The following is a 16,740-nucleotide window of genomic DNA, read 5'->3' on the forward strand; positions in this document are numbered from 1 at the left end:
GTTTCATTTTACATTTGTTTGTCACTAAATGTGCTTTTAAAAAGTCTGTTGTCTATGTAGTTGTGATGCGTTGATCCTGGCTGGACACTAGGTGCCCACCAAAGCCGCTCTATCACTCGCCTCCTCAACTAGACAGGGGAGAGAAAATACGATGAAAGGGTTGTGAGTCGAGATAAGGACAGGGACATCACTCTGCAATTACCATCCACCTGCTCTGGGGTCCTCCATGGGGCACAGGTGGATATCTGCTCCAGCATTAACCTCTGTGGGCTCCAAGTGGACAACCTGCCTCACCATGGTCTTCTCCATGGGCTGCAGGGGAATCTCTGCTCCGGCACCTGGAGCGCCTCCTCCCCCTCCTTCTGCACTGACCTGGGTGTCTGCAGAGTTGTCCCTCTCACATCTTCCCACTCTTCTCTCCTGGTATTGTTTCGCAGCAGGGTTTTTTTCCCTTCTTAACCCTGTTATTCCAGAGGCGCTACCACTGTGGCTGATGGGCTCGGCCTTGGCCAGCACTGGGTCCATCTTGGAGCCGGCTGGCATTGGCTCTGTTGGACATGGGGGAAGCTTCTACCAGCTTCTCACAGAAACCACTCCTATAGCCCCCTGCTACTAACACCTTGCCGCGCAAACCCAATATAGCAGTACGCATACATGTATTCTCTGGCAGTGCATAATGGACTTAAAGTGTGAGGACATCATAACTGTGCTCTTCTGAGACTCTTTGGTAACAACTTATTAACGCAATACCATTTATTCACAAGGAATGCATATAAATCCTCATACTTAGGAAATGCTAATAAAGAAACAATATTCTTCCTCAAACAGTGTTTAAACTTGGTTTTCCCTGGGGAAATCTTTCCATTCCCCCTTTCATGATGAAGTTGCCTTACTGCTTAATTACTACATGCTTTGTGGTTGCTTTCACTAGGTATGTACAAAAGTCAAGCAAATTAATGCAATAGCCACAGTACTTTCTGTATATTTGCCTAAGTTAGTTTTTATTTTCACCTGTATGGATGTTATTGTTTGAACTTTTGATGAACAGAGAAGCTTTAAAGTGATGCCTTTATCAGCCTGAATGAGAAGGGTTATGAAGTATGGGAAACAGTACCTATCCCCCTTGCTAGAATCTGACCAGAAAAATAGCAGGCTTCTCTCACCTCTGTATCAAAATATTCAACTAAATTGGGCACAGCAAGACCAATTAATGCTATAGCCTGCAAGAGCAATGCCCTTGCAATCAGTCTGCGATGGCTGGGGCTGGTCTGCAAGTACAGGAGTGCATCACTTGCTCTTAGCCACCGCAGCTGAGTGCGTGGGCAGACTTACCCTGGAGGGGATTGCTCTTTCAGCAGAGCAAATCCTGAAAGATCTTTGCTCTTGAAGGATCCACAGCATTTTTTTGGGTCTTTTTATGTCACTGTAGCTGTCTGTGAATACCCAGCATCAGTAATTGGCAAATTACCACCTGCAAAGCAACCATCGCATGTTACCTCCCACGGTTTAGATTCATCAGATAGGCTGCAGTATCGGGTACTGGTGATATTGTGTTGCTCTTTTTCCCTTAATCTTTGAGTCAGTCAAAGTTTAATAAACTTGATAGGATTTCCAGGGAATCCTTCGCAAGTCAACATTTATGCTATCGGCAATCTCTGTATGAGATTAGCGTCTAGGATGTAGGTCTAGCAATTGAATTTGAAGTAACAGAAAATTGACTAAATTCATGCCAGGGAGTACAGCTTTGCTTTTAGCTGAGCTTCTGGCCTTCCATATCAGGACTGGGCAACCCGCACTTCATGGCTGGATGCAGCTTGCGCTGGGACCACACCTGTGAGCAGTGGTGAGATGAAGGTGCCTGACATTGCCAGATTTCTAAAGTGCAAAGGAGCAAGAAGGCAGTGCCACCTCCTGCCTGGTGCTCCCCAGCGTACGTGTCTGGTGGCTCAGGGTGATCAGGAGGTGTCAGGTGCAGGTGACGCAGTGATGTTTGCTCTTCTGGCTTTGCTGTTCCTTGGAGGCTAGCCTCAGCAATTTCAACAGCCTTGAGCAGCCACCCCTTTCCAGGAACCAGCACAACATCCTGTAATTCACAGTACTGGCCATACAAGGAAAGGTGCAAGTGCACAAAGTGTGTTTGGAGTATCAAGAACATAGTGCAAATTGTTCAGATTTTTGGCCCTAAAAATCTGCAACCTGGCTGATGGGATTCTTATGAAGTGCTTGTATTTTCTTAATGAACGAATGTTTGTTTTACTGCCAGGCTGCAGCTGGCTCTGGTGTGGCTTGAGGAGCAGAGGAGGGTGAAGAAAAGGGACCGTTCCCTTTTTGCTTCTTTGTTATTGCACAATGTCCAACCAAGAAAGTGGAATTCCTCTTGGCCTCGTGCCATACGAGTTCGAGAATAAAACAAGGCTGTTAAACCCCCTGACAATGTATCTTTTATATAATTAGGCCACATGCTGTAAGACAATGCTGTCAGTCTAAGACAAATCAGTTCAGGCCAAAGAAAACTTTCGCTCTTTCTAGGCAAGGTCTTTGGCAGCTGATTAAGAGACTTATGTTTAAAAAAAAATTAAAACCATCTAGAAATGTCTTTTCTAGAAAAAGCTGTTGACTTTATAATTTCTGTTAGTATATTTTGTCATCATCTGAAAAAGAAAATTCAGTTAACTTTACCCAGAACTTCTGTGGTGGTTTTACCCCAGCTGGCAGCTGAGCACCACGCAGCCGCTCGTTCACTGCCCCCCATCGGGATGGGGGAGAGAATTGGAAAAGTTAAAGTGAGAAAACTCATGGGTTGAGATAAAGACAGTTTAAGAGGTAAAGCAAAAGCCACGCACGCAAGCAAAGCAAAGCAAAGCAAGGAATTCATTCACCACTTCCCATGGGCAGGCAGGTGTTCAGCCATCTCCAGGAAAGCAGGGCTCCATCACGGGTAACGGTGACTTGGGAAGACAAACGCCATCGCTCTGAATGCCACCACCCCCCCCCCCCCCCCTTCCTCCAAGCTCCTTATAAACTGAGCATGACATCATATAGTATGGAATATCCCTTTGGTCAGTTGGTGTCACCTGTCCTGTCTGTGTCTCCTCCCAACTTCTTGTCCACCCCCAGCCATCCTGCTGGCAGGGCAGTGCAAGAAGCAGAAAAGGCCTTGGCCTCGTGTAAACACTGCTCAACAATAAGTCCATAGAACAAAAACATCTCTATATTATCAATGCTGTCTCCAGCACAAATCCAAAACATATCCCCACACTAGCTACTATGAAGAAAATCAATCCTCTCAGCTGAAACCAGGACAACTTCCTAATGTCTGTACCTAGCATTTCCTTGTAATTTCTTATTTCACAATTCAATTTCTCCTTTTTATTTTAATCCTGTAGACACTCTCAGGCACCTAACTCTTTCTTGCATTGTTTTTCTGCTGAGCAGCCAAGAAGGAACAAATCCCGTACTTAGGAAATGCAATCATCTTGGAAACCAACAGGAGATGATGCCAAATTTCCTTGCTATCACATTTATGCTACAGTTGCTGAACAAATATGGTACTACACTACCAATAATTCTTTCACACCACAGATTGTTTTTTTCCATTTAGCAGTTTTTCTAAACAAAACAAAATATGTCCATGGTAAAAATCTACTGTGATAAAGCCAGGCTTCTATGTGGTTGTGGGGTGAGTTTATAGTGGTCAGGAGAGGAGTGCTGTTTATTTCAGGTTTCTACCTGTGCGTTTGGAAACCAAACTCCTGAGCGCTTGCTCTGCAATCTGGGTAAGAAGAGATATGTGGCATTTCCTGAAATTGTGGCTGGCTCTTGGTATGACTGTCTGACAAGATTCACCTATTTCACAAGAAAAATGTGGATTGTTTTCAACATGAGCCATTTTTGAGATAGCTTTGGGTGCTAGTCTCCTAGTGGTATTTATGCAGAAATGAAGGTCAGTAGGACAATGGCAATCTCATTTAGAAGGGAAGAAATTTTTATAGTGTCCTGCAGAGTGAATTTCACTTAAATCCTCTAAAAATTAAATCCTGGCTCATCTCACACATGAATATGAGACTGACATATTTTCCTGGTGGTATTTTTTCACTGTGTAATTAAGGTGTAAGATTTAAAAGCTGAGGCTGAATTTCTGTCTTTGGTATTTCACTGTCGATTTGATCCCATGGGCTCCCCAGATGTCTTTTCAGGAGAGATAGCAGGAAAATACTGAGATACAACCTTCTGTGTATCACCTGCTTTCCCAAGGCAGCACGGTTTGCCCTCAGTGAGAAGTCATTAGTTTTTGAAGGCAAAATTTATGCTGTGTGGTCTTGTTTTTTTGAAATGTGGCATGTGACAGAATATTTCCTTATTTAGCACTCAGAGCTTTCTATCCAACCATCCAGCCTTCGAAACTGAGGAGGACTGGTCACTCTCCTTTCTTCAGCAGGACTTTATTGCCAGCAACTCTCATCATCCGGCTTTTGTTGAAGGGAAGAAAAGAAAACAGCATTTGCAGTTATGTTCTCCGGGTTCTTGCTTGTTCTTTCTCTGGTTCACAGTACTTTGCAGCTGGTGGGTAAGTGCTTCCCACTTCCCTCCCATAAAGGTGTTTGTGAAAGTGCTTCAGTGCCCTCTGGCATTTCTGGGTGATTTATGGCTCTGTGGCAGTGCCTATTATTATTACTCCATTATGTAATATTAGTACATTATTAGTTCGGGACATAGATGGGGAGCCTCTTAATGGCAGGCAAGAGGCAAGGGCAGGATCTAACAGAAAAAAAGAAATTAATAGAGTAGGAAGCAAAGACTGACTTCCTAATGGCTTTATTCATATATAGTGTCATTATAATTTCAATAAACCCAGAAGATCAGATCTAAGAAAATCACCAGATATGTTTAAATGTCTACTTTTTTCTTCTTTTATTTTTTACTTCTGCGGTTTGATTTTTGAGCTGTTGGTGTCTGGGCAATGGTTAGCAAAATCAGGCAGGAAAAACTTCAGGAGTGGTGAAATGTGGAATTATTTGTAGGATATTAAGATGTTCACAGATGATGGCTGTGCAATCCAGAGAGACTTAGTGCTTATAAAGAGGATTATTTTCATTTGCTGTTTTGAACAGACTTGAGAATTCACTGGCATTGATAAAGTGGATGAAGTAAAATTTTTGTGAAATAAAGTTGGATTAAGTTTAGGAAAGTTATTGTAGAATTGCAGTGACCACATTATGCCATCCCTTTAGCTGTGCTTCTATTGTAATGGCTAGAGATGGCTTTTGGAGACCCGAATGTTTAAGGCTAAATCCTTTTAGCTTTGTAACTCCTGAGTAAAACTTACAGATTGCCTCAGAGCATGTGGTGTATTTTTTAGTTGCCCACGGTATCACTGCAGGCCAGAATAATTATTTCCAGTGTACTGTAAACATTAAACTAAATTGATTTCAACTTTTTGCAGGGTTTTAAATGAAATTTCTTTAGCTTTTAAAATACATATTCATTAATTATGATGCCCAGTGATCAAGAGATGTATCGGGGACCAAAACTGTTTGTGAATCGGAAATACAACCAGGTGGGTCACAAAGTGCACCACAAAACAGCAAAGCAAATTCATAGGCATGACTCACTACTACTGATAAACTCACTGTAGGACTGAAATTAGCTCAGCTACTTCTACTTTACCTTGGAACCAACACTGCAGACATGATCAGAGAAACTACCTGGAGAGCTAGGGACCCAATTTCTGGTGCAGGTGGTCCTTCTAACTTCCACCAGCCTTTCCATGTTGCCAAGTGGTGGTCACATGCCACTACTACTCAATCCTTGCTGCTTTCTCAGACTGTGATAGGTTTCCCAATGTCATTCCATGTTTTGCATTGCCATGGCTCATAGCAGATATGTAGGTCTTGTAGGTCAGCAAGGCCAATGAGCCCAGAATAACCCTTGTGAGGCCCAGAGGCATTCACCCACATTTATACAGTGAAAAGAAAAGGAAATGTGGATTTGGAGTGGGAAGACAAATGGCTCAGCAAAGATGACTGTGACCCCACTAGGAGACCTGTAAGATCTGGCAGGGTGAGGAAAGTTTGTAGCAGTCGGAAGCCTACAAAGCCACGTATCTGAGCATAGATGGAAACAGGGTAATGGTAATAGCACTGTGGTTGAGGGAATTCACACGACTGATGTAAATCAATCCAACAAGCTGTGCTCAGCTCTGCTGATGCTGCTGACTGCCACTGATCCACAGTATGGTGACATATAATAATGAAATACATATCCTATTGTCTACCTCATTGCGTTTTAATCAGTAACATTGATTTTGCACTGGACTCTGTTCAAAAACTTCATGTTTTAATCTGATATGAATGCAATGACTCCTTGGTCACGTGAATGGGAAGCAGAGTCATGTCGCATATCTACTATACATATATTCTTTATTAACCATTTACTATGTATTGTTTTGTTTTACAGACACTGAAATATTTTTAATATATAATAAAGTCAACAAGCTCTGTCTTCAGGCATCTATTGCACAATCAGTTAGAACTGCCACTTGTCATCAAGACAATGAATCACAAAAATTCAGGTGGATCACGGATCATCAGCTTATGAGCGTGAGACTGAACCTATGCCTGGGGGTGCTGTCGAAGGAGGATCAGGCTGTGATCACCCTGTATCCATGTAATCAAACAAGTGAGCTCCAGTGGTGGGAATGCAGAAATGAAAGCCTCCTTGCAATCCAGGGAGAAGATTTGTTTTTCAGTCCTGGTGATGAAGAACATGATAATGTTTTGTTAAAGAAGGGGCTGAGTGCAAAGAATAAGTGGAAAATCTATGGGGCCATGGATGTTTTATGTTCCCGTGGATATGAAGGTACAGAAAATTGATTCTTTCATCCATTGCACTAATTTTTTTGTGAGTATTAGAGTGTTTTGCATCTTTGGCTCTGACTATTTTGATTTCTTCAGTGACCATCAGAGTTTTAAAAAAGCCAGTGTGCTAAGGGAGTTAATCTTGAATTTAATGTCATATTTGTGGCCAAGTATGTATTATATACATATTATATATATATAAAAAACATTATATACACACTATTTTAGTGTATATATATTATAGTATATTAGTATTACAAGTATTATTACATATACTCTATCTTCTTTAAATATGTATTATATATTAGTATATACATATATACATACTTACTCTTACACTATATAAAAGTATTCTCTAAAGTCACTATTGCTCATCATACTGTGTCACTACATAGTTAACAGAGAATATAAACACTGATAAGTTTCTTACACAGCAACATGGAAATGAAATTACATCTTCAAGAAAGAAGCACAATATGGGTGAGCTGAGGAAGGGCTGGAAGTACCAGTGTAGTCGGAGGAAGTGTGGCTTTTGTGACCCAGCAGATGAGGATGCTCATGGAATAATTATAATTTCCAGTGCAATTACACTTTGTGATTAGCTGAAGTCTGATTGTTCTGAATGGCTTTTCCACATCCAGAATGAATGTTCTAAAAACCAGCTCACAGGATATTTGAAGTATTAAACTCTGAGCCTTGCATGTGGGAGCTGCTCCAGTGTAAGAGAGATACTTAAATGGTCACTGAAATAAAAACAGAGACAGATTGTCTAACCTGCTGTTTACTTTTTTCAGGAAGTAGGACTTTTAAATGTTAGTTCCTCCTCTTGCATGTTTTATATAAATCCTAACATTGTTTAAAATAGTAGTATCTTAGGGTAGAGCTCTGGAGCCTTATTAAGTTTGTAAAAGCATCTTGGTCAGAACAAAAATCTAGTTGTGGACCTCATCTATGAAATATTACTTTACATCAGAATAGCACCACTCTAAAACATATGTAAGCAGCTTAAGTCTGAACAAAGTGTTGAAATGAATTTTGTTATGGTTATGGAAAAGGTAACATGGAAAGCACTTTAAGATGCAATTCAGCCATTAACATAGGCATCACATTTTTCACAGTTTACATTCATTTATTATTTTCCATACTATCTTTATCATTTTGTCTTCTCAGAGACCTTTACGCTGCTAGGAAATGCTTTCGGGGCACCCTGTGTATTCCCTTTCATGTACAATAAGCAATGGTATGCTGAGTGCACAGGCGCTGGCCGGTCGGACGGCTGGCTCTGGTGTGCAACCACTGCAGACTATGACACAGACCAGCGATATGGATTTTGCCCATCAAAAGGTAAGTTACCTCTTCCCATGCAGTTCCCCTCAGCGTGTTATTGGCAAACCAGCACTAGCAGAATATGAATATCTTTATAATATGTGTATCGTTAGAATAACACATTGTTTACAGGAATGTATTTTAGTATGTGATGTGTTGCCACATCCTGCAGCATTCTACACAAGGAAATAACATATGTTACGTAAAGATGCAGAGAAAAGCGTGATAGAAGAATAAAATAGCATACAGTTCCCACTAATTGTTTTGGTGGTGCTGAGCAGCACGATAACTTTGAGGCCTGTACTGTTTCCCAGGCAGGATGTGTGCTGTCACCGTGGTACAACCTGTGTCTGAGGACCCCCGTTGCGATGGATGTGGGCACAGACATGAGTGCTGTAGGCATTAATGATGAAGTTAACGTTTCAGGCTGCATAATTATTGTGTGAATATTTTTTTACTTAAGTGGAATGTGTCCTTTTATCCATGCTATTACGCCCTTCATATTGCCTGGGAAGGAGTCTTTCCACCTCTTCTGACAACTGCCTCTTATCCCTGACACTTCTCAACAACTTCAATCACTTTCTGAAAACTGTCCTCCATTTCTGTGGTCACTTCCCCCTCCATCTCCCTTTACGGCCTTGTGCTTGACAGGGGAGCTTTGGATTCAAGGCGTTGGAGACTCCTGACACTTCTCAGCTTTCCCCTATATTCCTCCCCGTTGCTCCTGTTCAACATTATATCTTTTATTATTAAAATGCCCCTTTATGTGCTTTTGGTGTGCTTCAAATTCATAGTCAAATATGCTTTCCAGGTCCCTACAAAGATACCTAGGACACTGAGCCCAGAAGACCTGTAATGTAGGGTCAATGGATAATTTTCAAAGCTTTTGAAAGCCACTCCCAGCTCTTAGTCCTTCTTTTAATTCAACTTCATACTGACTTTTGGGAATAATAGAATATCAGACTCAATTTTGTGCTGTATTTTATTGAGCATGTATAGATCTTCAACAGACCAGACGCAAAGGTAATCAGAAGAGGAGCGCAATGCAGCTCAGCACCGGGCTCTGCAGCTGTGCCATGCGCATCCAGAAGCTCTTTGCAAGGCGGGGATTTATCTAAGAACTGTTTTGATGCTGAATTCAGGTCTAGAGCTGGTTCTTACAGCTCTCAGTGGGAACTGCTGTCCAGAAAGTGTAGGAGGACATGTTGCCTATCTTTTTATAGAATTCACCTAGGATTTCTGCCACAGCATTCCACGCAATATCTTTTTCTATGCAATCACTTCCCTTGTAGTAATTCCTGAATTATGTATCTTCATGGAACATAAGGCAATATTTGCCAGCTCTTCCTGTCAGCTTTCAGGCCTTCACTTCATCCTTCCCCATCTCACTTACAACAGTAAGTGCTCTTGAAAGAATGGCGCAGGAGACATTTAATGAGAATGTCGTGCTTAATGACAACCTGCAACTCATTTTTTCTGTGAGTGAGTTACTATCAACCCAAAAAGTTATTTTCTCCACCAGATAAAGACACCACCTGGACTACAGATCTGTTAACAAATGTCCACTACCAAATAAACTCTGAATCAGCTCTCACGTGGCACCAAGCCAGGAAGAGTTGTCAACAACAAAATGCAGAATTATTGAGTATCACAGACATTCATGAGCAAGTGCACCTTAAAGGTAAGGATGTAGAGCAAACCCTGACTTAGATGGAGGATCTGTTCATCATCACACCTAAGGACTATTTGGTATGGTTTTGGCTAATGTCTATGGGCTAAAATATGCATGAGTAACTAAACAAAATCTTTTAGAATTTGCAAATTCATACCAAAATCACTACCAAGTTTAAACAGAATTCAAAGTATTCCAGCATCCTGTAAGTGTAACAGCTTGAATTTCTATTTAAAAATATTATCTTACCTTAAAACTTTATTGATTTTTTTTTTTAAGTGGAAAAAATTGTGAAAATTAAATGAAAGTTTCATTTTTGGTCAAAAGCAAGTTTTAAAAGAAATTGAAAATAAGAGAAAAGAGATACCTTTGTGCCAAAAGAAAGATGTGTTTTGTGTCAAATGCAGTTTGACATCTAATTTTTTCATTTATTTGCCAAACTGAAAGATATCAGTTATTCACAGATGCCACATCAAGGCTCTACCTACCTATGTATTGCTAAAGGAATGGTATGGAAGAAGGTCTCACATTATTTTTAATGATGAATTTAACCTCTAAGAGCTTTAGTATTATTGTTTATACTTACTTATCAATATTTCCACTTTAAGTCCAATCTTGTAAAGAATTTAGGTTATTGTGCAGAAACACTTTCATTCTGAATTTGCCCTGTGGTATCTTACCTGTGCTCATTTTGCATTAGGTGATAGAGTAAGAGAGGGTTTTTTTTGTCTGTTTGCTATTTACATTGTCTTCTCATTTCTCTTCTTTTAAACTACTCAGAGTTAACAGAAGGTACAGATTCTGCACTGTGGATTGGACTTAACAGACTGGACTTGAGGAGTGGATGGGAGTGGATTGGAGGCAGCCCATTCCGGTACTTAAACTGGGCTCAAGGTAGCTATGACTTTCTTTGTATTCCCAAAGAAAAAAATATACATACCTCAAATACTACTTTAATTTCCATTATCAGATAGATATGCCATGAGATATGGGCATGAGAAAAAGTAGGATGCCATTAAAGCAACATGTATTTCAGGTTTTCTCGCTTTAGCTATGGAAAAAGCTTTTTTCTATAGCAATATAAGCCAGATACTTCTACGTATTGCAGAAATATTTTAGGTCTGAAAGCAATATTATCTCTCCCCCCCAAAATAAAATATTCCATTTCTCTTCTTTAGCAACAAAACTGAGTGGGTTACTTGTTTGTATCTGCTTAAATGATACCACATTTCATACGGACATTCCCACTACCAGAGATGTACCTCAGTTCTTGCCAAAGCTGGGAAAGATGAGATCTTTGAGGCTGTCACTTCAGCCAGGAGTGATTTCTGCTGTGTGTTTTGGAGCTTAGAGCTCTATTTCTCTTCCAGAAAAGTTCACTTTTTTCCCTGTGCCTTTCCCAAAGGAAGCCCCTCTCCAGAATCTGGAAAACTCTGTGTGGTTTTGAATCCTGAAACAAAAGCTAAATGGCAAAATTGGGAATGCGATCAGAAACTTGGTTATATTTGTAAGAAAAGAAACTTCACCTTGGCTCCCTCAGGTATGTTGATACGTGTTGATAATTAAAAGTAGAAGTTCTTATCTGAATTGCTCGGCATTCGCATTGACAAAGATGAGCAGGAGAATTTTATAAATAGCAACAATTTCTTGTTGATCTGGATTGTTTTTTACAGCCTTTGCACCCTTTCTAGGCTGATCTGCAGTCCCGCAACACACAGAAAGAAATGGGTAAAGGCAAAGAACACCCAACTTGTCCTGTCTGTCCATGTTTTGGTAGTCGGGTCTCCCCTTTGAATTGTAGAATCATTGAGGTTGGAATTGACCTTTAAGATCATCGAGTCCAGCTATAAGCCACTACTAACACAGACACTACTGAGCATGAAAGGCGAGAACAAACAAAAAATTATTTTTCAGAAGAAGGATGTTAGTAAAAATAATTAAAAGGAAGAAAGATCAACTCATTGCAAAGATAAAAGATATTTTAAGTGTATAAAAATTTCCCTGTTGGTGTTTCCCTATGTATTCGTCTAGTTGTAAATCTGTCTGGATGATTTTTACACTATCAATATACTTAATCTTTTAAAAATTCATAAGCATTCTATGTTAGGTGCAGATTATAATTTCTGATTTCTCTTAAATGACAAATAAATACTAAGTTATACAAAAGCTGTTAAAATTAATACACTGGTGCATTTGTTACAGACATTTGACTTTATAGAAACCTTAGAATTTGTATTAAATAATGTTTGTATTTAAACCCTTTCATTTTTCAAGCTAAAAATTGACAGATTTAGAATCATATTTATGTTTGCTATGGTTTGTATCCTTATTTCCTTATTATGAGAATTTCCAAAGAAAGTTCTTAGTTTAGAACTTTTAAACAGAATAAGTGAAAATATTTCAGTGTCATGTCCCTTGCATGGCATTTGAATTCCTCTAAAACACTGGTATTTGTTCCTAGGTGACATTCTGCCTGTTACTTGCCCAGATGGATGGGTACCGTATGTAGATCACTGTTACAGGATTTTCAGGGAGACCAAAGGATGGGAAGAAGCTTTGACCTCTTGTCAGAAGGAAGGGAGTCACCTGGCCAGCATCCAAAGCCTTGAGGAGCACAGCTTTATGGTGTCTCGGCTTGGGTACAGTGAGTATTTACAGTGTGCTTAGGGAGTTTCTCTGCTTTTCAAATTTTGTTGAAAAATGCTCAAAACGTTCAAATCCAAGTTAGATAAAAACAGTATTTTAAAATCTGACCAGTGCAACAGAACCTAAAACCTGACTATTCATGCAGTTGTACCATATCACCATGGTGTATTAGCTTTAGGCTGGTAATTTACTCTTCTCCCACTGCTATGAGGAAGAGAAGGAAAATTTTTTGATTCAGTGCAGGGATTTCATTACAACGTAATTTTCCAAAGCATACTGTCTTTATTCTAATATCTACATGAAAATATTAATTCATAAAATGATCATGCAACACACTAAATAATTTTATGTTTCATAAATTTATGAAAGGGATTATATGTTCTAGAGCTTGAGGGTGCTGTGAAAAAGATGCAGTGCCGTAAGAGGTCTTTTCTAGTTCTGTGTTTCCATGTTTTAGAGCCAACAGACAAGCTATGGATTGGACTGAATGACCATAAAGTTCAAATGTATTTTGAATGGAGTGATGGTACGCCAGTGACATACACAAAATGGCATCTGGGAGAGCCATCCACCACAAACAACAGGCCAGAAGATTGTGTACTGATCAAGGGCCAGGTAACTTTACTCAAAACATGTCTGACTTTAATATTGAAACTAACATTTAATAAAAGAATAATGCGCTCCAATATAGCAGCAACTGTCCAGGGCCAGAACAAGGGATGTGGGGACAACGGATGAGACTCAAATATGACCTTTCATTAAAAAGAAGAAAAAATAAAATGAAAGCATTACTGCATCACTGGTAATTTTTTCTCTTTAATTTCACCTGAAAGTCACCAATTAAATTATTTGGGCTATAAAACAGATCTCTTAATGCAGTTTGAGTACATTCTCCTGCTCTGGTGGCAACGGTGGCATGTGAGGATCCCTGCTACCTCCCTTGTGCCTGCTCATTTGCCCATCCCTGCACGGCAGGAACAGGTTGGGGACCAGGTCCCTGCACCCTCACTCCCTCTGATCACCGTACGGTATCTGTAATACCGTAACCCAGTCTACCACTTCCGTGAACGTGAGCAGCTTTATTTTTGTTATCAGCTAGGGCAATTGGATAAGGAAAAAAAAATAATTTCTGTTTCAAAATGGAAGGAGAAAGAAAGGAAATAGTTTTCATTATAAAGAAAGAAATCTATTCATTTTCTTTAGATTATTCATCTTAATCTCATTGTTATTTCATTCTTTTTCCTGGCTCACAGTATGGCTATTGGGCAGACTATGTCTGTGAGAAGAAAGCTGGTTACATTTGTAAAAGAAAACCTATATCACAAATATCTGGACAAAAGGAAATTACTGATGCAGGTTGCAAAAAAGTAGGTATATAAGAATAGAATATTAATTTACCAGATCAAATAGTTCCTTGCCTAGGAATCATCTAGAATTATTTGAATTATTTAAATGTAGAATTATTTTTATTATTTAGTATGAGGTCTCTCTCCCTGTTACTTTAAACTTCAGTAAAACATTTACAAAAACTGCTTAGAAAGAATCTGTAATTTCACTACAAAATATTTCTAATTCATAATATTAGTGATTATTGTGCTTTATTCATTTTGAAATGGTATAGCTCACTTAATACATGATATCACAATTATTTAAAAGTTATATGGAAATCCTAAAATCATGTTACAGGGCTGGAGAAGATATGGGACCTACTGCTATTTTATTGGACATGTTTCAGCAACATTTTCAGAAGCAAACACCACTTGTGAAGGAGAAGAAGGTTACTTAGCAACAGTTGAAAGTAGGTATGATAATCACTTTTCCTTGGCTTTTAAACAGTAAAGGTTGTGTATTCTAAAATACTCCTGGAAGTACTGTTCAATTCTAACACAATGTCAACCAGCAAATTATCTAGGTTAGAGACAAAGTATCCAGTTGAACAAAAAAAGTCTCACTTTTGTTTGTTGACTTATACAGAGTCAGAATCCCATCATAAGGTCCTCTCCCCCAGTCCAAAGCAAAGCAAAGGAGAAAAGGATTCATATCAGAGTAGACAAGTAGGATTTGGGTAAATTATTTTGTTTTCACTTGTGTCATTACCATCCCTTTTACAGATATGAACAAGCCTATTTGACTAGCCTTGTTGGGCTGAGGCCTGAGAAATATTTCTGGCTCGGTCTCTCTGACATGGAGGACCAAGGCACTTTCAGGTGGGCCAACGGTGAAGCCGTCTCCTTCACGCACTGGGGTGCAGCAATGCCTGGTAGGTGCCGTGACAGTGGATGGTGGGCGCTCTCTGAGGCCCTGCTCCCTATTCGGATTTGCATTGGCAATGTCCTCTGAATTTTATGCTTTAAGCTTTCAGTACATTTTACAAGAACCAGCAGTTCTCAAGCGCCATCTTTTAATTTCAAAGGGAACAATCTGAACTGTAGTTTTATATTAGGACATCTGATATATTTGCCCATAAGTTTTACCTTTCGGCTCATCTTCACAAAGAGATAAACGAGTTACAGGCAGTTCCTGAGACTATTCCACACTCATCCCTCTAGTGGTAAAGTTAGCCTGGGGGAAGAGTCTGGAATAGAGCAACTAGGATTTTAGGTTAGAATTACAAAATCACAGTAACAAAAATGATAAATACAATTTTTAATTTTTTTTTTTTTTTTTTTTTTTTTTTACTTTTGATGCTAAGAAAGCTGCATTCACAGGATCAAACTGTGCAGAAGCACAGAAAATCAGATTTCAAAATGCCATGAGGGAATCTGCTCTCCTCAAGATATACTGCATCCCTCCTAATGATCATTTCCCTGAAAACTTTCTCAAAAACCTTCAGTGAGGTTTTAAAAGGTAAAAGAAAATAAAAAAAATAAAAAAAAAATGGCAAAAGACATAGAGTAATAAAACTTCTGTAAATGCCATGAGAAGAAAGCTTGCCAGGGAGTGCCAACAGATGATCAGAGTATAAAGGGAGCACTCAGAGATTGCTCTGGAATCAGTTATTTTCCTTGAATCTGAGTTCACTGAGGAGGAAAACAGGCTTTCTGCACTGGCAAGTTTCTTTGTGAGGGTATGATCGAAGAGTCTATTTCAAGCTGAAATACCAGGAGAATAGATTATGGTAGAAATAGATGATGTGAAGAATAGCAAGTCAGAATTAAGCTCAGCTGCAAAAGCATCCAAGAGCTGTAAAGGTTACATTAAGTGAACTGTTCACTTTAATGCGTAACCACCTGCTAAAACTGCTTTGATAGCTAAGAGGTGAAAAAAGGCAAATTTGGTGCCAACACTTAAAATGGTTCCAGGGCCATGTGGGGAAATACAGACCAATGAGTCATCGGCAAATTAGCTGAATCTGTAATATAGAATAGAATAGAGAAGATATAGAGGGAAAGATACATAAAATTGCTTGTGTAGAGGGAGGTCATGCTCACAGATCTCCTGAAGCTCCCCACAGCAGCCAAAAGCAGACCACACTAATGAGATTTCCCTTATTCATATATCTCAGTTACCAAAAACCTTTCTGCTAATCTAACCTGACAGAGGAAAGATCTTACATGAATAAAAATTTTCATCAAAAGGCAAGGAATGGAAGGTGTATTTTTTTTTTTTTTTTATGGGGGCTATTTTTTGCTGGGGAAGGGTGTTCACCAACAGAGTCCCATAATGATCTACGTCAAAGCCCATGCTGTTCAACATATTTACAGACAATCTGGAAAAGGTGAAATAGTGAAGTGACAAGATTTGCTGATGATACTAAATTATTTCTGATAGTGAAGATGTGCCTGTGGGAAAACACAGGATGATTTCAGGAGAATAAACGACTGGGCATGATCAGTAAAATGGCAGGTGAACTTTGATGCAGGTAAAGTGATGCTCATAGGAACAAAAATATGTCTTCAATTGACATAAAATGATGGACTTAGAGCTCATCATTTAATTTCAGGATTCAGTTCTTGGCACCATGGTAGACAGATCCATGAAAACATCAGGTCTGTGCTCAACAGGAATCAAAAACCAAATAAAACACTAAGAATATTTAGGAAATGAAGAAAGAACACAAATAAGCCATTGTGCAAGCCCATTGCGTGCATTTTACTGCATCTTGTGTGATGTATGCACCTCTGGTTCCCTCTGAGAGAATATACTAAAATTACAGCAAATGTCCCAGGATAAGCTTCATCACATCTCTGTCACGGTTTGCATGCCTGCCCTATGTATGCACTGAGGGTTTTATTTCCA

At 39.4% G+C, this 16,740-nt stretch overlaps 1 protein-coding gene across 2 annotated transcripts in view; it reads left to right on the forward strand.

Annotated features, from left to right (window-relative positions):
• The first annotated feature begins 4,388 nt into the window (after nucleotides 1-4,388).
• LOC104634225 (macrophage mannose receptor 1) overlaps nucleotides 4,389-16,740 on the forward strand; it is a 33,024-nt gene continuing 20,672 nt past the window's right edge. Inside the window, exons 1-11 of one of the 2 annotated variants that reach the window (XM_075746300.1) lie at nucleotides 4,389-4,567; nucleotides 6,457-6,858; nucleotides 8,028-8,201; nucleotides 9,706-9,864; nucleotides 10,636-10,749; nucleotides 11,261-11,395; nucleotides 12,317-12,499; nucleotides 12,959-13,116; nucleotides 13,755-13,868; nucleotides 14,188-14,303; nucleotides 14,613-14,761. In XM_075746300.1, coding sequence (XP_075602415.1) covers nucleotides 4,510-4,567; nucleotides 6,457-6,858; nucleotides 8,028-8,201; nucleotides 9,706-9,864; nucleotides 10,636-10,749; nucleotides 11,261-11,395; nucleotides 12,317-12,499; nucleotides 12,959-13,116; nucleotides 13,755-13,868; nucleotides 14,188-14,303; nucleotides 14,613-14,761 — 1,762 coding nt within the window. In that variant the 5' untranslated portion in view covers nucleotides 4,389-4,509. Of the gene's footprint in view, nucleotides 4,568-6,456; nucleotides 6,859-8,027; nucleotides 8,202-9,689; nucleotides 9,865-10,635; nucleotides 10,750-11,260; nucleotides 11,396-12,316; nucleotides 12,500-12,958; nucleotides 13,117-13,754; nucleotides 13,869-14,187; nucleotides 14,304-14,612; nucleotides 14,762-16,740 lie in introns of those variants that run through there. The other variant, XM_075746301.1, reaches the window with a different exon arrangement.

The sequence above is a fragment of the Balearica regulorum genome, chromosome 2 (genome assembly GCF_011004875.1).
Source record: "Balearica regulorum gibbericeps isolate bBalReg1 chromosome 2, bBalReg1.pri, whole genome shotgun sequence".
Taxonomy (NCBI): domain Eukaryota; kingdom Metazoa; phylum Chordata; class Aves; order Gruiformes; family Gruidae; genus Balearica; species Balearica regulorum.